Source organism: Drosophila mojavensis, unplaced genomic scaffold (genome assembly GCF_018153725.1).
Source record: "Drosophila mojavensis isolate 15081-1352.22 unplaced genomic scaffold, ASM1815372v1 contig_19, whole genome shotgun sequence".
NCBI classification, from domain to species: domain Eukaryota; kingdom Metazoa; phylum Arthropoda; class Insecta; order Diptera; family Drosophilidae; genus Drosophila; species Drosophila mojavensis.
The window spans coordinates 5,490,441-5,513,090 of record NW_025318726.1 but is presented as its reverse complement, the minus strand read 5'-3'; the positions used below and the strand labels follow the sequence as shown (position 1 = coordinate 5,513,090).

The 22,650-nt window shown below is 36.4% G+C and overlaps 2 protein-coding genes and 1 long non-coding RNA gene across 5 annotated transcripts; all 3 read left to right on the top strand.

Moving 5' to 3' along the window:
- The first annotated feature begins 3,634 nt into the window (after window positions 1-3,634).
- Window positions 3,635-5,113, top strand: LOC122756916. Of its 2 annotated transcripts, XR_006356778.1 has the most exons (3): window positions 3,635-4,753; window positions 4,832-4,900; window positions 5,006-5,113. It is a non-coding gene; the product is annotated as an uncharacterized LOC122756916 (long non-coding RNA). The 2 variants fall into 2 exon arrangements; XR_006356777.1 differs by having other exon boundaries at window positions 3,635-4,900.
- A 1,387-nt stretch (window positions 5,114-6,500) lies between these two features.
- Window positions 6,501-7,397, top strand: LOC26527794 (zinc finger protein 830). Its single transcript, XM_015166141.3, has 2 exons — window positions 6,501-6,644; window positions 6,771-7,397. Exons 1-2 carry the CDS (start codon window positions 6,547-6,549, stop codon window positions 7,393-7,395), a joined length of 723 nt encoding a protein of 240 aa, XP_015021627.1. The 5' UTR covers window positions 6,501-6,546; the 3' UTR covers window positions 7,396-7,397.
- Window positions 7,398-17,982: 10,585 nt separating this feature from the next.
- On the top strand, window positions 17,983-22,436 carry LOC6572012 (dolichyl-diphosphooligosaccharide--protein glycosyltransferase subunit STT3B). 2 transcript variants are annotated; one of them, XM_001998130.4, is made up of 5 exons: window positions 17,984-19,468; window positions 19,667-19,857; window positions 21,011-21,481; window positions 22,037-22,235; window positions 22,302-22,436. In XM_001998130.4, exons 1-5 carry the CDS (start codon window positions 18,077-18,079, stop codon window positions 22,371-22,373), a joined length of 2,325 nt encoding a protein of 774 aa, XP_001998166.1. In that variant the 5' UTR covers window positions 17,984-18,076; the 3' UTR covers window positions 22,374-22,436. The 2 variants fall into 2 exon arrangements, with proteins under 2 accessions (XP_043863740.1, XP_001998166.1); XM_044007805.1 differs by lacking the exons at window positions 21,011-21,481; window positions 22,037-22,235; window positions 22,302-22,436 and adding an exon at window positions 19,967-20,063 and having other exon boundaries at window positions 17,983-19,468.
- Window positions 22,437-22,650: the final 214 nt, after the last annotated feature.

Sequence of the window (22,650 nt, the reverse complement as noted above, 5' to 3'; positions counted from 1 at the left end):
AGGGGGTGGATATAGAGGTTCGGGTAAATTTTAACAAAAACCGAAATTGCATAAATTGCATATAAGCATACATTAAAAATTTGGAGACTCTAGCAATAAAGGTGTAGAAGATATAATTTTATAACTGGTTTTCGATAAGATTTTTTATCGATAAAAAAAGATCGGGGTGAGTTATCGATTTTTAATGATAAACTTGATATGCGCGCTGTAATTACGGACATTTTAAAAAAATTTGAAGTCTCTAGCTCTTATATCTTCTGAAATCGACGCGTTCATACATACGGACAGACGGACAGACGGACGGACGGACAGACGGACAGACAGACGGACAGGGCCAAATTAACTCAGCTCGTCGCCCTGATCAAGAATATATATACTTTGTGGGGTCTGCCACGCCTCCTTCTGCCTGTTACATACATTTCAACAAAACCATTATACCCTGATTTCCCATTGAAAATGGGTTCAGGGTATAAAAATGATCGTAAAACACTACTAACTTTATTAAATGCTTTGCAATATATGAAATACACATGTCATATTATACTCAAGCTTTACTCATTATTGTCAAAAATTTCTAATTAAGTCATAATGGCCCATTTGATAGTCACCCTACGATTCAAATCATACAAAATTTACAAACTACTAAATCCAGAGACAATTACCTTGCCATCCCATACAAGCATACACATACACAAATTTATGTATGCATGTGCTCACTTCACAAGGCAGACCAACGCAAATTTTGGGCTTTACAATTTGCACAGGCTGTTGTGCACAGAAAGAATACATTTTCGCGACGAGCATGCACACACACATTTACATCCTTGCTACGTGTATGTGCTTTTGTGTGCGTGGGTCGCGAAACTCAATTCTTTCTCAGTATTTTCGTTAATCATCAGTTACTGTCCCGTTTTACATGCATGTATGAGCCCTTATGTGTTAGTATGGGAAACTATTCTTGCTGCCTGTGGAATATTGTAAGTATGTGTGTTCATAATACGTGAACATTGGCTTGTGCTTGCCACGGGCTTTTAATTGTGCGAGCGATTTCGAATTAAATCTGCAGAAGGGAGTGTTAAACGACCTTTTTTATTACTTTGTGTGCTTTTTATTGCTAAGAATCGTGCCAAAATTATTAAAGTTTTTTTTTTAAACTATGGCTGAGACAAGTGTTATAAAAACAAGTAAGAAAGCTCTAGTCGAGACTACTCGACTACGAGATCCCCTGAACCCTTGGAGTAATAGCTATTTCAATAATTTTTCGCGTCTTTCAGCTTACACAAGAAACACGCACACACACACACACGCACGCACGCACGCACACATAGGCATACATACACACACATAAATACACACATACACACATACACAATCAATTACATACATATACACACACACAAGCATAAACACGCATGGGCGGCAGTGAGCGCTTACTATGAGAACTTAATTGCTTAATAACTTTTTTGTGGACGTACGATCTTCATGAAACTTTCAGATTATGATTATGACATGGATATGCATGTAATTGCCAAAGCACAAGTCTCTAGTATTTGAAGTACGCTTTTTACAAAAGTGAGGGTGAGGGGGTGAATTTAAGGGTGGGGGGTAAATTTTAACAAAAACCGAAATTGTATAAATTGCATATAGGCATACATTGGAGACTCTAGCAATAAAGGTGTAGAAGATATAATTTTATAACTGGTTTTCGATAAGGTTTTTTATCGATAAAAAAAGATCGGATGAGTTATCGATTTTTAATGATAAACTTGATATGCGCGCTGTAATTACGAACATTTTAAAAAAAATTTGAAGTCTCTAGCTCTTATATCTTCTGAAATCGACGCGTTCATACATACGGACAGACGGACAGACGGACGGACGGACAGACGGACAGACGGACAGACGGACAGACAGACGGACAGGGCCAAATCAACTCAGCTCGTCGCCCTGATCAAGAATATATATACTTTATGGGGTCTGCCACGCCTCCTTCTGCCTGTTACATACATTTCAACAAAACCATTATACCCTGATTTCCCATTGAAAATGGGTTCAGGGTATAAAAATCAACTGGTGGTGTCAAAAAATGTTCACGAAGAAATGGCGGGAAATGCATAATTGAAACGTGTGGTGCGAGTTATAGGCAAAGTTCCATGCATTTTCCGGTTAGATTATTTGCGTTTCCGTCTAAAGAATTTCAGTTAAACAAGTGGATTAAAGCATGTAATTTACCAAAAATTTTCGACCCAAAAAGGTCTAGAATATGTAACAGGCATTTTGAACGGAAATATATTGGTAAACGTTTTTTAAGAGTTAATGCAGTTCCAACTTTAAATTTGGGCAATTCAAATTTGCTCTCGGTAGGTCTTCTTTTTGCTCAAATTGTTTGAAAAGAGAGCAAAATGAGCTATATTATAGGAACAAATACTATGATATGGGAGTAGACCTCAAAAAATCTCAGCAAGAATTCCTTAAATTAAAGAAGAAATATTTAGCTTTAAAAAATGCCTCTAGACACAGAAACATTTATTATAGAAAGGTAAAAAAGCATGTTAATGTCTTCACGACAATTAACAATTTACCTCATGTTTCTGAAAATTCAAAAGTATTATGTAGAATGCTTTTGAAAAATAATCATGTCTATAATAGTGCTGAAAGGGCAATTACCCAAAATATTAATTTTTATTCAGCCAGGACATATGATTATCTTAGGGATGTTCTTAATTTAAGACTCCCATGTAAGAAATCTTTAAATCGATGGGCGATTTTGAAAAATTTAGTTCCTGGATTTAATCCAGACTTATTAGAAAATTTGCAGGGCATTGTTGAGAAAATGAGCGCCAAAGAAAAATATGCCGTATTAGTTTGCGATGAGCTCAAAGTAAAAAGAGGGCTTCAGTACAATTCATTTCTTGACGAGATACAGGGATTTGAAAACGATGGTGTAAAACGAAGTAGGTTTTTAGGACAGCAAGTCTGTGTTTTCCTTGTTAGGGGGCTTTTTGAGAACTGGAAGTATGTTTTAAGCTATACGGTTTCAGCCCGTGGCATAAATCATACTGACCTAAAAAAAAAATTTGAAGAAAATATTGGACTGTCGCAAGCATTAGGGCTCAATGTCAAAGCCGTTGTTTGCGATCAGGGATCCAATAATAGAGCAGTGTTTAATAGATGGGGTATTGATTTCAATAATCATAGCTTTGAGGTTAATGGTGAAATTTTTTTTGCCATATTTGATGCACCGCATCTAGTTAAATCCCTTCGAAATATTCTTTTAAAGAAGAATATTTCAACACCAGAAGGTACAGTTTCATGGGGAATAATTAGAAAATTATATGAAACTGAAACCAAGAATTTAACTCGTTTATGTCCGAAATTAACCTTAAAGCATGTCTGTCCGAATTGCTTTGAAAAAATGAAAGTGAAATTAGCACAACACAAACACAAATCTTTAGCCACAGTGTAGCTGCTGCGATACGCACTGTTGTCGAAACAGGAGGGTTTGCCGATTGCAAAGACACTGCAGTTGCAACGGCAATATTTATAGATAAAATTAATAACCTTTTTGATTGCTTAAATAGTCATGTGCTATTTGATAGCAATCCTTATAGATGTGCTCTTAGGGAGAAAAATAATATTCACGAATACCTTCTGGAAATGCGTGATTATTTCAAAAATCTGCATTATCCACACAAAGTGTATTGCATTGATGGGATGATAATTACAATCTCATCGGTAATTGCTTTGGCAGAAAATATTTGGAGTGACAACAATGATCTTTTCTTTATTGCCACATCCAAATTGCACCAAGACCCATTAGAAAATTTATTTTATTTAATTAGAAGTCGGGGAGCGACAAATACCAATCCCACCATTTTTGAATTTAATTCTATAATATCAAGAATGTTATCTATGAAAATATTAACATCAGCATCTGTGTCTGGAAATTGCATTCATGTTGGCCAATATCATAGAAGATAGTGGGTCTCAACTATCTGTATTTCATGACCAATGTAATTCACGTCATACTGCTACAGATATTGAACCTGATGCTGATTTAGAAATAGAATTGTCATTAGATGCCACGATTGCTAATATACAAAATGCTTTTAATGAAAATGCATTGCGATATTTTGCTGGCTATCTTCTACACAAGCTGTTGCAAAGAACAGATTGCGAAGTATGTACAAATCTTTTAAAGTCATCAGATGAAATGCAGTGTTCTTCTGAGTATTTAATACTCAATAAAAATTATCATTATATAAATAAATATCTTAAGTTGAAAGCCCCTTCTGACCTTTTCTATAATATGATAAAACTGCATTTCGAAACGTTTAAGACCATTTTTGAAAAGAAACCATATATGCCACGTATCAAAGAGAAAATTGTTCTGTACTGCATGCACGCTACAGCAAAATCGTCTTTAGATACTGAATGGTTTTCTCCCACCCACCCTTGTTTTGAGCATAGGAAATTTATTCTTAATCAGTTTGTCTTAATTCTTATTAGGAAGAATTGTAAATGGCAAACTGAAAAAATTGTTGGTAAAACCAGCATAAGTAAAAGAAAATTAAAAATAATACATCAATAGGGAACTTGACTTTATATTAATTTTGGCACAATTCTTAACAGAAGAAAACAGTGAGGTTTTAATGAAAGGTCGTTAACACTCCCTCTGCAGATTTAATCCAAAATCGTTTGCACAATTAAAAGCCCTTGGCAGGCACAAACCTTATTATATGTATGTAAGAAAGTACGTATATATATGTATATACATACATATGTGTGTATGCATGTACATACATATATACGTACTTACAATATTTCATAGGAATATTTCAGCAGCATAGCGATTCTCACATACATATGTACATACATATGTAATTAGATATGTATACATGTAAGTAAACACATATTCATTAAGCACAGAACATTCGTATATCCTTCATACAAATAATAACAAAATTCTTAAAATCTTACATTGTCTTGTAAACTCTTTCAACAGTCTGGTATATGTATGTACTCTTCAAGAAGAAGTGCAATGAAGGGAAATGGACTGGCTTGAGCGGACAAACATATGTACATATAAATTTACAAATTATATTATTCCAATGTTATTGAATTATCTTTGTTTTTATTATTGATTTGTTTATTGTTTATTTATTGTTAATACATATACATATATTGAATTTTATGTTTTATATTTATTAAGTTAATCAAATAATATTAAACAAATTCCTATTTAAAACAATTGTTTTTATGAATTGATGACTTCGGTAGGCAAGCACACGATCATTGATACAAATTAAAAGGTACTTAAATAGAAACGCGATTCTGCAAAGCGAACCCTAAATTGGTCAACCAATTCTAAGTTGAGGTAGGCACACGCCAATGTTCATGTCCCCTGCATACACATATGCACATACACACACGTACATGTAAAAGCCCACAGGTATACAAATGCTTCTACAAGTGCTATTCCATAATTGTGAGCATCGCATCCCATGTGAACACACACACAATCAAATGATACATGTACAAGACCGACCAAATGCAAATGCTGGGCTTTAAAATTGCTACAAGCAGCAAGAGTAACGCACGCAGGTCACAAATGCTCATACATGTTTGTGGCAAGGGACTACAAGTGTGTGTGTGCATGCCCGTCGCGAGATCATATTCTTTATGCGCCTCAACGCATTCATACCCTTCACATAAATATATATCGAAACGCTAACATTTTGTTTGCATGAATGTCGCAAACGATTTTAAGATTTCGGTATACTCTTTACTCAAAAGGAAAGAGCTGGGACCGTCGCGAAGAAATTTCAATTTTTGTGCGCTGCTGAGCTTCATGATTTGAGAGCCCACAGAGAGAGAGATAGAGAGAGAGAGAGTTAGAAAGAGAGAGGGAGAGTAAGACAAAAAACGCAAAGCGCATGCATGACCATTTCGTTTGCGTGCTTAGAGCGCACTGATTTCGTCGTGCTATCTTTCATTACCCGAGCCAGCCAATACCAAGCCGAGCGAATACGAAGTTGGCCGAGACCTGCTACACAGATTTTGCGGCGTGGAAAAACGTTGCTCTACATGTCTAGTCTATGTGTTGTTTGGTCAGTGCTAAATCTCAGGAACATTAGCTGAAATATTTAAGCTAATATATCTGTTATGTCGGCTCAATTCGCATGTAAAATTAAAAAATATTAGTTTCTGTTTTAATGAGATTAATAGTTGCCAGCTTGTTTATTTGTCTATTAATCGGTAACTAATATCACAAAATATGTATTAGCTGATTCAATTCATAAATAAGCAATTTATAAATTTTTTCCGCAATCGAACTTGAAAATAAGCCAGATTTGGCCGAAAATAAGCCAAAACGGCAACACTGGTCCGGTCTATGTGTTCTCTGGTTAGTGTCTCTGGTTAGTGTTAACATTATATTGATTATGTTATTAGCAAATGCAACCGTGGTAGTCAATATCGTTTTCTGATCTGAATATCGATAGTATCTGTCATTCCTAATTCTGAGTATATCGGCCAATAATCAAAATGGATAAAATTAAAGACACGAATAAATTTATTTGCAAAAATCGTCGAAAGATAGACTTGAAAGACAAATTTTTTAAAGTTGACTCGCCCATAGCAAAATATCCTTTTCAAATATTTGTGTTTAGATGACATGTATATGTTTGTACAACTTATGTACTTACATACACGCACATAAAATGATTCAGATTAATTTATATTATTGGTTTACTTAATAACTGTTTTACATATGATTCCTTAGGTAATTTATCTTGCCTAATATGCAAGATGCTTATCAAGCCAAATATTTGGAAGGTACATCTGAACTCAAAACAACACAAACAAAATGTTGTGCTGGCTAAAGGACGAAGTGAATTCGAGAATGTTTCGGAAACTCAAAACACTACTAAAAGAATGCAAATATCTCCTAAAACCGATTGCATTTTAAATCCTGAAATTCATTTACAATCGAGCACTGGTCAAACGGCTCACGTGACGCAATTAAATAAGTTTCAGGTATTACCCGAGAAATTTTTTGATCATGAGAAGTCATTATCTGTTTGTGGAACTGAACAAGATCCCGACGCGGAATGGATCAAATTTCAAAAAGAAATAAGGGAAGCGGCTACAATTTCGAGCAATATTATATCTGAGGAGCAGGAAAGTTTAAATATAAAACGGCATCTGAAAGAAATTGACGAACAACTTGAAAACTGGAAAAGGTTCATAAAAATAAATGATAAAAAAAACAACCTTTCAAAAAAAAAACGCAGGGAGATAAACACATTTACGGTCGATAAAGAATCAAGCTCTAGTGAAGAAGACAATGTAGATAACTTGTTAAATTGGAGAATAAAAAGTTTTCACAAATAAAACTTATGTATATTTCTAAACTTTGGGGAAGGAACTTTGTATTTAGTACATAGAACAAGCAAAACTATGATTATTTATTTGATTACAAGTTGGGGAACAATTTAAGCGAAAATAAAACAAGTAAGAAAGCTCTAGTCGAGACTGCTTGACTACGAGATCCCTTGAACCCTTGGAGTAATAGCGATTTCAATAATTTTTCGCGTCTTTCAGCTTACACAAGAAACACCCACACACACAAACACGAACACACACACATAGCATAAACACGCATAGGCGCAGAGTGCGCTTACTATGAGAACTTAATTGTTTAATAACTTTGTTTTGGACATACGATCTTCATGAAACTTTCAGATTATGATTATAACATGAATATGCATGTAATTGGTAAAGCACAAGTCTCTAGTATTTGAAATACACCTTTTACAAAAGTGAAGGTGAGGGGGTAGATATAGGGGTGGGGGGTAAATTTTAACAAAAACCGAAATTGTATAAATTGCATATAAGCATACATAAAATTTGGAGACTAGCAATAAAGGTGTAGGAGATATAATTTTATAACTGGTTTTCGATAAGGTTTTTTATCGATAAAAAAGATCGGGGTGAGATATCGATTTTTAATGATAAGCTCGATATCCTTGAACCCTTGGAGTAATAGCGATTTCAATCATTTTTCGCGTCTTTCAGCTTACACAAGAAACACACACACACACACGCATACGCACACATGCACACACACGCACGCACGCACACTCAGGCATACATACACACACACATATCATAAACACGCATGGGCGCAGAGTGCGCTTACTATGAGAACTTAATTGTTTAATAACTTTTTTGTGGACATACGATCTTCATGAAACTTTCAGATTATGAGTATAACATGGATACGCATACATTTGCCAAAGCACAAGTCTCTAGTATTTGAAATTCGCCTTTTACAAATGTGATGGTGAGGGGGTGGATATAGGGGTGTGGGGTAAATTTTAACATAAACCGAAATTGCATAAATTGCATATAAGCATACATTAAAAATTTGGAGACTCTAGCAATAAAGGTGTAGAAGATATAATTTTATAACTGGTTTTCGATAAAGTTGTTTATCGATAAAAAATGATCTAGGAGAGTTATCGATTTTTAATGATATGCTCGATATCCGCGCTGTAAATACAAGTAAGAACGTTTCAGTCGGGCGTTACCGACTGCAGAATACTCATTCACATCCCATCAACAATTTAGTAGTTCAGTTTCACTCTAATAGTGTAGAAAACACCGATTTGCCACGCCCCTACTGAGCGTAGACACCTCATTTTTGGTCAGTTCTTAGAACGTGATAACGGTACCCTAACTGCAAAGTTTGAGTGGTTACCCTCAAAAAATGTGAAAATTACAGGGTATCTTTCGATATGCCACGCCCCTAAAGAGGCGTAAAAATTATTTTTGGGTCATCTATAGAGGAGGTTACTGGTAACTTAACTATCTTATTGAAGCTTCTAGCTTTTATACTGTAGGAGATAGCATATGATATATATATGCGGTTTGCCACGCCCCCTGTGGGCGGACATATATCCGACAAAACTTTTTGGTCTTGGGTGATCAGCCCGAGTATATATACAAAATTGGAGGTCTCTGCAGAGCTTGCAAATGAGAGTTGAGCGTTTTTTCGTTTATTCTCTTCCTCGCATCATAACCAAAAAAAATTGTGCAGACACGTCTATCTCTGAGCGTCACTCTCTGTTTTCTTTAGCATCTGTTTCGCTCAGACGCAATGCGATCACTCATTCGTGTGACGCTCTCACATGAGTGTCGCGTAAAACTAACACGATTTTCCCTCACACAAAGCCTCTCAGCAAAAAACACTTTGACTAAAAAACTCAGCAGAAAATGTTTTTGCCTTCGTGTGCATGTAAATACACGCATACATACATACAAAAAGAACGCAGCAATCGCGCGTGATTACCCATACAAACGCAACTTACCGTTACTTCTTTAACTCAAGCAAACGATCAGTGTTTGACTTGAGGAAACGAAAACAGAAACAACTGTCTCCCTCAGAGCGCGAGAGAGCTAAGCCAGACGCGACAAAAACAGTTTCTGTCTGAGTTTTTTTGACTGTGTCAGTGAAAGACACTTTTTTGCAGACAACGAAAAAGTGTTAACAGTTATTTGCGAGCTATGGGTCTCTGGCATCAATAGTGTCCAAAATATAGAAGAATTTAAAAAATCACTATATCTTCACGTCCGATTTGCCACTTTATAGAATCATAACATAAACCTGACGTGCAAAATTTCAGCGCTCTAGCTTGGAGATACAGTTTTATCCGATTTGCCACGCCCCCAATGGGCGGAGATATATCCGCCATAGTTCGTGATCTTGGGTGGTCGGCGCGGACCTACATACCAAATTTCAGTTTTCTAGCTTTTCAACAAACATGATTTCTGGTATATCGGAAAATGCATTTTCCGACGCCACGCCCCTAGTGGGCGGATCGGGAAAGTTTTAACACTTTATAAATCGGAGATATACACGAGTATGTGTTCCAAATTTCAAGTCTCTAGCTTCAATAGCGCCGAAATAGATTGCGTTCATACGGACAGACGGACATACGGTCGGACGGACGGACGGACAGACGGACAGACAGCAAGACGGACATTGCACAAAACCAATATACTGATTCACATTCGTGAAGTCTCTAGCTCTTATATCTTCTGAAATCAACGCGTTCATATATACATACGGACAGACGGACGGACAGACAGACGGACAGGGCCAAATCAACTCAGCTCGTCGCCCTGATCAAGAATATATATACTTTGTGGGGTCTGCCACGCCTCCTTCTGCCTGTTACATAAATTTCAACAAAACCATTATACCCTGATTTCCCATTGAAAATGGGCTCAGGGTATAAAAAGCATGTACATCTATATATATAAAAGCGAGTTGTGTAAAAGTGTCTTAGCACTTATAACTCGAGATCTGCTGGACCAATTTTCATGAATTTTGATTTGTTGGATTTGTCTCCGCCACGAGTAGGTCAGTAGATCTTTAAAATACTGAAAAAATTTGACGAATACTTGAAAAACGCGGTTTTTTCCCTAAAGATTCAAATTTCCATTTATACTCAGTAGCCTTGACAACAGTGACAGTTTCGGTCCTGTATAGAAGTAAATAAACAAATGTAGTCAGTCTACGGCAAAAAAAAAAAAAAAAAATAAACAAAAAAAAATTTTTTCCAAATCAAAAAGAAAATTTTTTCCAAATCAAAAAGAAAAATATTTCAAATCAAAAATCTGCAAAAATTCAAAAAAATCAAAAGATTAAAACCTGACTGTTCAAAAAATAAATAAAAAATTCAAAATTCGAAATTAAAAACAAAAATAAGTTAATTATTAAAAACTGTATTTTTGGCTTTTTATATTTTTGGACTTTTAAACTTTATAAATATTTCAAATCAAAAATCTGCAAAAATTAAAAAAAAATCAAAAGATTAAAACCTGACTAATCAAAAATAAATAAAAAATTCAAAATTCCAAATTAAAAAAAAAAAAGTTAATTATTAAAAAGTGTATTTTTGGCTTTTTATATTTTTGGACTTTTAAACTTTATAAATAATAATTGTGCGCGTGCGTACAAAAGCTAAATATATCGAATGTTCAGGTATTTGTTTGTCTCAAACATAAATTTGTGTAAATTATTTATATTTATATTTCTCGATTGTTTTATATGGTTTTGTGCGAGGGCAGTATTACTATTAATAAAAATGCCGCGTCCTAGAAGATCTAATCTTTCCCAGCGGACCCATAATGCAATTAGGCAACGGAATATCGCGAGTCAATTATCTGACGAAGAGCGAGAAATCGCCCGAGAAAGGCTCTGCGTTAGTACCCAGCAAAGAAGGGCCTTAATTCGTGCTTCTCAAAGAGAGGCAGCCCGTGAAATGGCAATAAGAAATGGTTCAAGGATTGATTTGAATCGAGAAGCGTTTCGATATGATTGCACCATTGACTATTGGTCCAATGGACGTTGTTTGCCAGCATTGTGGCGCATTGAAGTTTGCTGGTGAAACGCCCGGTTTGTGCTGCCTTAGTGGTAAAGTGACATTGCCATTAGTGGTCCCGCCACCAGAGCCATTGCGTTCCCTACTTTTCTAGCGAGCACTCAAAAATACAATGCCTGTTTCCAATTCGGGGCAGAGACAAATCCAACAAATCAAAAACCATGAAAATTGGTGCAGCAGATCTCGAATTATAAGTTTTGTAACAAACTCTATTTTGTTTTATATATATAGAGACTGTTAGGCGGTACGAAGTTCGCCGGGACAACTAGTATATTATAATGCAAAAAGACTGATTTACTTATTAGACTTATTCACGAAAGTGAAATGAGTATATTGGTTTGTGCAATGTCTGTCTGGTCTTGTCTGTCCGTCCGTCTGTCCGTATGAATGCAATCTATTTCGGCGCTATTGAAGCTAGAGACTTGAAATTTGGAACGTATACTCGTGTATATCTTCGACTTATAAAGTGCATTTTCCGATATACCAAAAATAATGTTTGTTGAAGAGCTAGAAAGCTGAAATTGAGTATGTAGGTTCGCATCGACCACCTAAGATCACGAGCTATGGCGGATATATCTCCGCCCATTGGGGGCGTGGCAAATCGGATAAAACTATATCTTCTAATGTTCTAAACCTAGAATGCTGAAATTATGCACGTAAGCTGATGTTTTAATTCTATAAAGATGGGTGAAAAAAATTAGGTATCTACGCCTACTAGGGGCGTGGCAAATCGGACCTGAAGATATAGTGATTTTTCGAACTCGGCTATATTTTGGACACTATTGATGCTGGAGACCTGCAATTTGTTATATATACGCGGGTTGACCACCCAAGTCCAACGCGCTATGGTAGATATATGCCCGCCCATAGGGGGCGTGGCAAACCGCAAAAGTTTATATTCTACAGTTTAAGAGCCAGAAGCTTCAAATTTGGGTAATTGAGTTACTGGTAACCTCCTCTATCGATTCCCTAAAAATAATTTTACGCCCTTTAGGCGCGTGGCATATCGAAAAATACCCTGTAATTTTCACATTTTTTGAGCGTAAGAATTTAAATTTTGCATTTAGATAACCGGTTGCTCGTTCTAAGAACTGTTAAAAAATGAGGCCACTAGGGGCGTGGCAATCGGCATTTATAGTGCCCATATTGCGGCATTTATATGCGTTAGCCATCTATTAATGTATTTGTACACACAAATAGGCTTAATAGACATTAATAACACGGAAGGAAACATTTTTATAAAATTAATAAAATATAAAAAAGCTAAAAAACCAAAAAAATTTTCAATTTACAAAATAGTTTTCCGCGGGATTTGAATTCGCACCCAAGCCGAATAGCATGTTCATGTCAAAACATCTAAAATAAAGATCGCCGGCGCTTCAGCCTACAGCACCACCGCGTCGTTTCGAATAACGTTAGTTAAAACGAAACCACATTATTGTTATGACGCCATATAGCAAAGAAAAGCCAGTGTAGCGGCTGGAAATTCAAAAACAATGCAAACACAAATCAATCGCAACTGAGATTCTTAGAATATGTTAGAGTACGCATTTATGTGTACATACATACACACATACAAATGAGCGCGTGTATAAGGCTGGAATGCTTGATGCTATGCGTGTAGACTTACATACATATATACATATGTATGTATTTGCGTATATGTATTTGAGGGCTATTTAAGAACAAACAAATGTAAACCTATAAAATTATTCGACTAAGAAAAAGAAAAGTATTAAGTGCCATTCATTCAAGCTCGCTCCTTCCCAATACAATTTTTTTTAAGAAAAAACGAAATATGTATGAAAAAAAAAACATCGAAGAGGTTTCGAACCTCCCCTACTCTAACATAATTTGCGTCGCCCTTAGCACCCGCGCCAATGTTTTGCCTGACCAGTCAGTTGCTAAAATACAATAGCTTAATAAGAGAGCGTCATCAGACAAAACTACAGTAACGGCTAGAAAGTCCAGAAAGTAGCAATAGCTATCGATGATTTTCAAATTTTAATGGGATCATGCCCTGTTTTTTGTTGCGCACGAGACTTCAAAATTGCACTATATACTCTCGTTGACAGCGTTTGGGCTGTGAATGAGTATTCTGCAATCGCTAACGCCGACGTTCTTACTTGTTATACCCTGAACCCGTTGAAAATGGGAAATCAGGGTATAATGGTTTTGTTAAAAGTATGTAACAGGCAGAAGGAGGCGTGGCAGACCCCACAAAGTATATATATTCTTGATCAGAGCGACGAGCAAAGTCGATTTAGCCCTGTCCGTCTGTCTGTCCGTCCGTCCGTCCGTCCGTATGTATGAACTCGTCGATCTCAAAAGGTAAAAGAGTTAGACTTGAAATTTTTTTTCCTAGGTCCGTGTATATCACTTGCATATCAAAATTTTCTTTTTTAATCGATAACTACTCCCGATATTTTATTATCGATCAAAACCCTTATCGAAAGCTAGTTATTTAATTATACTCCTACACCTTTAGAGCTAGAGCTTGCAAATGTTATATGTAGACTTATATGTATTTTATATGCTGTCATCTCATCAGCTTTGACGTTGTCATTATTATCAGAGGTGCTCACGCAATTGCGGATACTGCCTTCATCATCATTCTTCAGCAGTTCCATGTCCACTGGCATATAAAGTTTGTAGCGCTTGCATAAACAGTCCCATCACTGCAGGAGGAATGCTCTCCAAATCTTACCTCTAAATCTGCTAGCGCTGGCTGGACTTTTTTCCATCAGAAAGATAACCTGTCTTTATAGGATAGAATATCTTCCTGGATGTTGTGCTCTAAGATGGCAGACTCGTTTGCCATTTCATTCCTTAATCTTAGAGCTTTCCTATCCACAAGTTTTACCAACTCTTCCATTGGGCTCGAACCACCAAATGAAAACATAGCTTGCTTTGATGTTTTCGGTCTCGTTTCCCAGCTATACAGTTGGTCTGTGTCTATGGCGTTGTCGGCAACTTCGACTTTCATGAATTCTTTATTGGCTCTGATTTCTGCCATTATGCCACCATATATTTCTCTTTAAATATTGATGGTTGACGACACCGTTGTTTGTTTATTGTAGATCCATTGGCTTATCTCGTTGGAGGTTTTTTTTTGTTTTGATCAACAGGTTGATCTTGCTGTGCCTCGACTCACAGCTGGGGTTGGTAAGCTAATGCACAAATCTATAATACTTTAGCACTTCACTTTGTACTAATCACAAACATTTTTCCTTGTGGATTGCATTGAAGTATTAAAATACTTCATCCGGCTCGAAGGACCATGAACGAATATACTTTACTGTGATGGTGTTTAGTTGCGTATTGATCTTTATTCTTCTGAGCCTGGGTTTATATACCCAGACTCATGCATAATTTCAACCCTTAAGTGTGTAAGGCTCAGCATTGGTCTATTACATGTTCTTATTTTATCGCTGAGTTTGTAAGGCTCCGCGTGGGTCCATTATCTATTCTTATCCTATCGCTGAGGTTGTAAGGCTCAGCGTTCGTCTCTTACATATTCTTGTCGCTAAGGGTCAGAGTCATATTTATTCTAGTCTGACAGTTCACACTTGCCACATATAGATAATATTATCTATTTTATGTATGCTAGCTTTTAAGTGCGTAGAGGGTATGTTCCCATACTTATCACGTATGTATACTAACATTTTTCTATACGCGCGAAATTGTCGTATGTCCATACAAATTTTTTTGTTCTCTAAGTGTAGTTAGCTACTTTAAACGGGAATTTTTTTTCATGTTCTTTTTTGCCGTTATTCCTTGATCTTTTAATATTCTTTGATTAAGCAGATAAGAAGCGATCCTGCCAAAGCTCGAATTAGTGTTACGTTGAGTTTTAGTGCATCAAGTTGCAAGCATAATTACGAAATTATGATGTAATTGCTTAAGTTGTGGAAAAGATTATGGTAAAAGAGATTGTAATGAAATATCCTCAGCTCTTATAAAGATTTTCTTCTAGATAGTAAAAAAAAAAAAATAAAGTCTGAGCCTTTTTTGAGTTAGTTGCGCTGGCCAAAAAAAAAAGAATAAGGCTATGCTTGCCGGTTTGCGTTTTTTTAGAGACTTCAACTTTTTTAAATACAATTATAATCACCTATTTGATTCCTGGACATACAATGATGCTTGTAGGCTCAATACATAGCACCATTTAGTCTTTTATTAGAAGCCGCAATGTTTGGGCGCTAAGTAAATGGCCGACGGGTGCGTTGAATTAGCATAGGTTTCCAAAACTGACAACTTATTATTTAACAAGTAAGAAGATTCTAGTCGAGACTGCTCGACTAGGAGATACCCTGAACCCTCCAATCTGATATTCTAATCACTCTGCACTTCTTTTCGGCACACATACATACACACGCGCGTATTAGAACGCGCTCTGCTAACTGTGCAATAAGCAGCGACTGCGCTTGGGCTGCGCTGCAGTGTGGGCAACATTATAAGAATTTATTTGTCGAATAATTTAATTTCTAGACGTACAATCTTAATAAAACTTTCAGAACGTGATCATAATGTTCAAATATACATATGTACATTCGAAAGCACAAGTCTCTAGTATTTAAAATAAGCTTTTTACAAAGGTCAGGGTGAGGGGGTGGAAATAGGAGTGGGGGGTAAATTTTAACAAAAATCGAAATTATATAAAATACATATAAGTGTACATATAAAGTTTGCAAGCTCTAGCTCTAAAGGTGTAGGAGATATAATTAAATAACTAGCTTTCGATAAGGTTTTTGATCGATAATAAAATATCGGGAGTATTTATCGATTAAAAAAGAAAAACTTGATATGCGCGTGATATACACGGACCTAAGAAAAAAATTTCAAGTCTCTAGCTCTTATATCTTCTGAAATCGACGCGTTCATACATACGGACGGACGGACGGACAGACAGACGGACAGACGGACATAATAAAATATCGGGAGTATTTATCGATTAAAAAAGAAAAACTTGATATGCGCGTGATATACACGGACCTAAGAAAAAAATTTCAAGTCTCTAGCTCTTATATCTTCTGAAATCGACGCGTTCATACATACGGACGGACGGACGGACAGACAGACGGACAGGGCCAAATCGACTCAGCTCGTTGCTCTGATCAAGAATATATATACTTTGTGGGGTCTGCCACGCCTCCTTCTGCCTGTTACATACATTTAACAAAACCATTATACCCTGATTTCCCATTTTCAATGTGTTCAGGGTATAAAAATCAAACGTTAAATTTAGGCAAACTACAGCTATTTTGCAGCACGGATTAATGGAATTACGTTATGAATATTTCGAAAACACGATTCAAAAACCTATACATATATGTATGTATATATGAATCAATATATTAAAAGTTTATATAAGAGCAAGTTAAGTTGTTGGGCTCAGCAATCATCGCTTCATTGTAATTAAGAGCCGCTGTTCATAGAATATGTTAGCATTTAAGAGAATTTGTAACGGAGATCACGCTCTCCCTTTTGCGATGTCTCTTTCTCCCACGCAGCGGCTCAGCTTTAATCAGCCGGCTCGCGTACATTGAAATTAGTATTTAATTAATTAGTAATTAACTCTTGTTTAGAGCAGATGCAGTGTTAGATTGACTATTACCACTGACCAAACAACACATAGACTAGACATGTAGAGCAACGTTTTTCCACGCCGCAACATCTGTCTAGCAAGTCCCGGCCAACTTCGTATTCGCTCGGCTTGGTATTGGATGGCTCGGGTAATGAAAGATAGCACGACGAAATCAGTGCGAAATCAGGTACCACATTTTTAAAAAACATTCATTCTGATAGGCAAACCCACGATCATTGAATGAAATCAGGTACTTAAACATAAGCGCGCCTCTTCAATTAAAACCCAAAATCGTTCACACCATTTTAAGTTCATGGAGGCACACGCTAATGTTCATCTCCCAGGCATACACACACGCACATGTAAAGGCACACAGGCATACAAGAGCTTCTACAAGTTATATCATATACCATAATTGTGAGCAGCGCCTCTCATGCGTACACACAATCAAATGTATATACATACATACATACATATGTATGTGAGCACTTCACAAGGTCGACAAATGCAAATGCAAGTGCTCGGTTCCTTTGAGGATAGAGTATTATCAGAATATTGATTTGATGAGGATTCAAGTAGGATGTTAAAATAGCAAGCGATTCGTCTTCAAAATCAGCATAGCAGCGTTTGAAGCTGATTGCTTGCGTTTTGTCTTCGCCTCAGCGTGCACTATGCTCGCGAGCGAGCGTATTTGTGCTGCACAGTTTTTTAGTCTTCTGCTTCAGAAGGCTACAAGAACTTAGAATTAGAAAACCGAATTTTACTAAATATTTACTGTTTTTTCCTTTAATTATGATATTATTCTGCATTTTCATGATTCAATATTCAATTGGTCATGTTTTTAATACTATATACTTAATATCTTTTTTTGGGGGAGTACCCATATTTTGATTACAGAATATACAGTTATCGAGCCCGAAAAATTACTCGATAACAATATTAGCGTAATAGTTACTCTGTAATCGCCGGTATATTTTAGGCTACGTGTCTTAGTTGTTTTTCGTTGACATTAAAGTGTGAGATAAATCACACATTTAAAATGAACCGGGGATCGAAAATATTGAATAGTAAAGTTGCTGGTTACAGCAGCCTTATAACATTTGCTGTCTTACTAATTGCTTGGATAGCCGGATTTTCGTCCCGTTTATTTGCCGTCATAAGATTTGAATCGATAATACATGAATTCGACCCATGGTTCAATTACCGAGCAACTGCCTACATGGTGCAACATGGCTGGTATAAATTTCTTAATTGGTTTGATGAGCGTGCCTGGTATCCACTCGGTCGCATCGTTGGAGGCACTGTATACCCTGGATTAATGATAACATCTGGTGGCATCCATTATCTATTACATATATTGAACATTCCCGTACACATACGTGACATATGTGTCTTTCTGGCACCAGTTTTTAGTGGCCTCACGTCTATTTCAACGTATCTACTAACAAAGGAACTTTGGTCGCCTGGCGCTGGATTATTTGCTGCAAGCTTTATTGCCATAGTGCCCGGTTATATTAGTCGCTCTGTTGCAGGCTCTTATGATAACGAAGGAATAGCCATATTCGCATTACAGTTCACATACTTCTTATGGGTAAGATCTGTTAAGACTGGATCCGTATTTTGGTCAGCTGGCGCAGCGATATCCTACTTTTATATGGTTTCGGCTTGGGGAGGATATGTATTTATTATCAACCTGATTCCATTGCATGTTTTTATGCTCCTGATAATGGGACGCTACTCCCCGCGACTTCTAACCAGCTACAGCACTTTCTATATTCTCGGACTGCTGTTCTCCATGCAAATACCGTTTGTTGGATTTCAACCGATTCGCACAAGTGAACATATGGCGGCAATGGGTGTTTTTGTGTTACTCATGGCTGTTGCTGCTCTGCGCCACTTGCAAACTGTTTTGTCAAGAAATGAATTTAAGAAATTATTTATTGTTGGCGGATTACTATCAGCAGTCTTAGTGTTCGTTGCCGTCGTTGTGCTAACTATGATGGGCGTTGTTGCACCATGGAGTGGAAGATTTTACTCACTTTGGGATACCGGCTATGCTAAAATTCATATTCCCATTATTGCATCTGTATCCGAACATCAGCCTACCACGTGGTTTTCCTTCTTCTTTGATCTGCACATTCTTGTGTGTGCATTTCCTGTCGGCCTGTGGTATTGTGTAAAGCGGGTCAATGACGAACGCGTTTTTGTGATACTTTACGCCATAAGCGCTGTCTATTTCGCCGGTGTGATGGTCCGTTTAATGTTGACCCTAACTCCTGTTGTGTGCATGCTTGCTGGTGTAGCATTTTCTGGACTGTTAGATGTGTTCCTGCAAGAAGACTCGTCTAAACGATTGGCAAACACGGTTAACTCTGTACAAGAAATTGATGAGCAGGAGGAATCATTGGAGAAAAAAAGCTTGTATGATAAGGTAAATAGCTATAATAATCAACTAGCTCTACATTTGACAAATATGTAAATTATACAATAAAACCAACTTAAATCATCTTCGGAGTACTAATAGATAAGTATTAGGTGACTTGAAACTAACTAGAAAACCAATGGGGATGTTAACATAAAAATAAAAAAATTATATAAATAATATTAATAATGCATTTAATATTTACAGGCCGGAAAGTTAAGGCACCGAACCAAACATGATCCCACTCACGAGACTGGCATAAGCTCAAATTTGAAAAGTATCGTAATTTTGGCGGTTCTAATGATATTAATGATGTTTGCTGTACATTGCACATGGGTAACAAGTAATGCATATTCGAGCCCGTCTATTGTTCTTGCTTTTCATAATAGCCAGGATGGGTACGTACACATATTTTATTTTTATTGCAATAAACGCACAAACGTACTTAAACTCAAATTTTAAAGAAAACATCTGTATATCTTTTATCTTGCGTTGTCATCAGTATAGAATATTAATACTGCTCATAGCAGAACTTGAGATACACTATTTTAATTTGCATATATAATGCATAAAATAAGTAAAAAAGGATGCCCGGAAACTCTCTTCTTCATCTTTTAAGCGAGCGGAAAACAATAAATTAATAAATAGTGTAAATATAATATTTATACTCATTCACAAATGTCAATTAGTTTTGGTTTTGTGCAATGTCCGTCTGTCTGTCCTTGTGTTTAAGCTAGAGACTGGAAATTTGGAACACATACTCGTGTAGAGCTCCGATCTATAAAGTGTTAAAATTTTCCCGATCCGCCCACTAGAGGCGTGGCAAATCGGAAAATTCATTTTCTGATAGTTGAAGAACTAGAAAGCTAAAATTTAGAATGTTGCTCCGCATCGACCATTCAAGAGCTATGGCGGATATATCTGCGCCCATTGGGGACGTGGCAAATCTCCTAGAGTTTTAAAGCCAGAACGCTGAAATTTCGCGCGTAGGCTGTTATGATTCTATAAAGATTAAAGATTAAATAATTATATGTCTACGCCCATTGCGGGCGTGGCAAATTGGACCTGATGATATAGTGATGTTTTAATTCTACTATATTTTGGACACTATTATGCTAGAGACCTCAAATGGTATATATACTCGGGCTGAGCACCCAAGACCAAAAAGCTTCGACGGGTATATGTCCGCCCACAGGGTGCGTGGCAAATCGCAAAAGTTTATATCTCCTAAAGTATAATAGCTAGAAGCTTAAAATTTAGATAGTTAAGTTACTAGTAACCTCCCCTATGGATGACCCAAAAATAATTTTTACGCCTCGTGAGGGGCGTGGCATATTGAAAAATACCCTGTAATTTACACATTTTTTGAGCGTAAGCATTCAAATTTGTCAGTTAGGGTTAGCTCGTTCTAAGAACTGACCAAAAATTAGATGTCTACGCCAAGTAGGGCGCTAAACTTAGCTGCTAAATTACTGATGGGGTGTGAATGAGTATTCCGCAGTCGGTAACGCCCGACTGCAACGTTCTTACTTGGTTTAATCTGTATTTTAGTTCACGAAATATATTAGATGACTTTAGAGAAGCGTATTACTGGCTCTCTCAAAACACGGCAGATGACGCTCGTATTATGTCATGGTGGGATTATGGGTACCAAATTGCCGGGATGGCTAACAGAACAACATTAGTCGATAATAATACTTGGAATAATAGCCATATAGCCCTAGTTGGAAAGGCAATGTCGTCGACTGAAGAAAAGTCCTACGAAATAATGACATCTTTGGACGTGGACTATGTTCTAGTAATATTTGGAGGTGTGATTGGATATTCCGGTGATGATATAAACAAGTTCCTTTGGATGGTACGCATCGCGGAAGGAGAACATCCAAAAGATATCAAGGAAAGCGATTTCTTTACGGATCGCGGTGAATTTAGAGTTGATGCAGAGGGAGCTCCGGCATTACTGAATTGTCTGATGTACAAATTGAGCTACTATCGGTTTGGCGAGTTAAAATTGGATTACAGGTAACTCAATTTGATTCAATCACACTTCTATCGCATATGTGACATAATATAAAGATGTATAGGAAGTATATTTTGTTAAATCGCAAAATAACGCCTGGCAGCTCCAAGGCGATAAACTTAATCGATTCAGCTTGTTTGTCTGAACGAACTCAGAACCTATTAGAGCTAGTTATAACGACGATATAAATAATTTATAGTGTCCGTACAATTATTGCGATGATAAGCAAACATATACGTTGTAACGTGTTCTCTAATAATCGGAATGTACTGAACTGTACTGTGAATGAGTTTATATTTTTACTAAACAAATCTTCAATAGACAATATTGAAATCCGAATAGAAACAGCGAAGTTAAGTAATTGAATTGCTTTTCCAAATAGCTAAAGCAAGCTAAGTTAAGTGAGCTATTTCAAATGTATTTAGATTATGATGAAGTAAAATATTTTAATAGCGATTGATGTTGAGTTTGTTAGGTTATCTCTTTGTCGGGCATCCTGACAGGAGGTTCGTTGTTTGTTTTAAAATATTATTAATACAAAACTTTTATGTTTATAGGGGACCTTCTGGATACGATCGGACTCGCAATGCTGTAATTGGCAATAAAGATTTTGAATTGACATATTTGGAGGAAGCTTATACAACAGAACATTGGCTCGTTCGGATCTATAGAGTAAAGAAGCCCTTTGAATTTAATAGACCATCGTTAAAAGCCAAAGATAGACTTATCCCACCAACAAACTTTATATCTCGAAAGGTATTTATTTTTTATAATTTTAAAAGCGGTATACATCTATTTTAATTTTTTGATAATTTTTTTTAGAACCTTAAAAGGCGCAAAGGACTTATTCGCAATCGACCAATGGTTGTTAAAGGAAAAAGGACTTTAAAATAAAGTATATTGATATAAATGTGACTGCAATAAAAAGTTCAATAAATAAATAAAAGATTTACTAAATTTTTACCGTGATGCAGCTAAAGCAATAATTGGATGATTATATTTACCACCTTATGTTCCAGTGGATTGCGTATTTGACGTGTCCTTGCTTTTAGTAAAAAATATCATTTGTGGAATGAAAAATCCACTGTGCACAATTTTTATACTCTGAGCCCATAGAAATGGAAAAATAGGGTATAATGAGTTTTTATACTCATTCATGAAAGTGAAATGA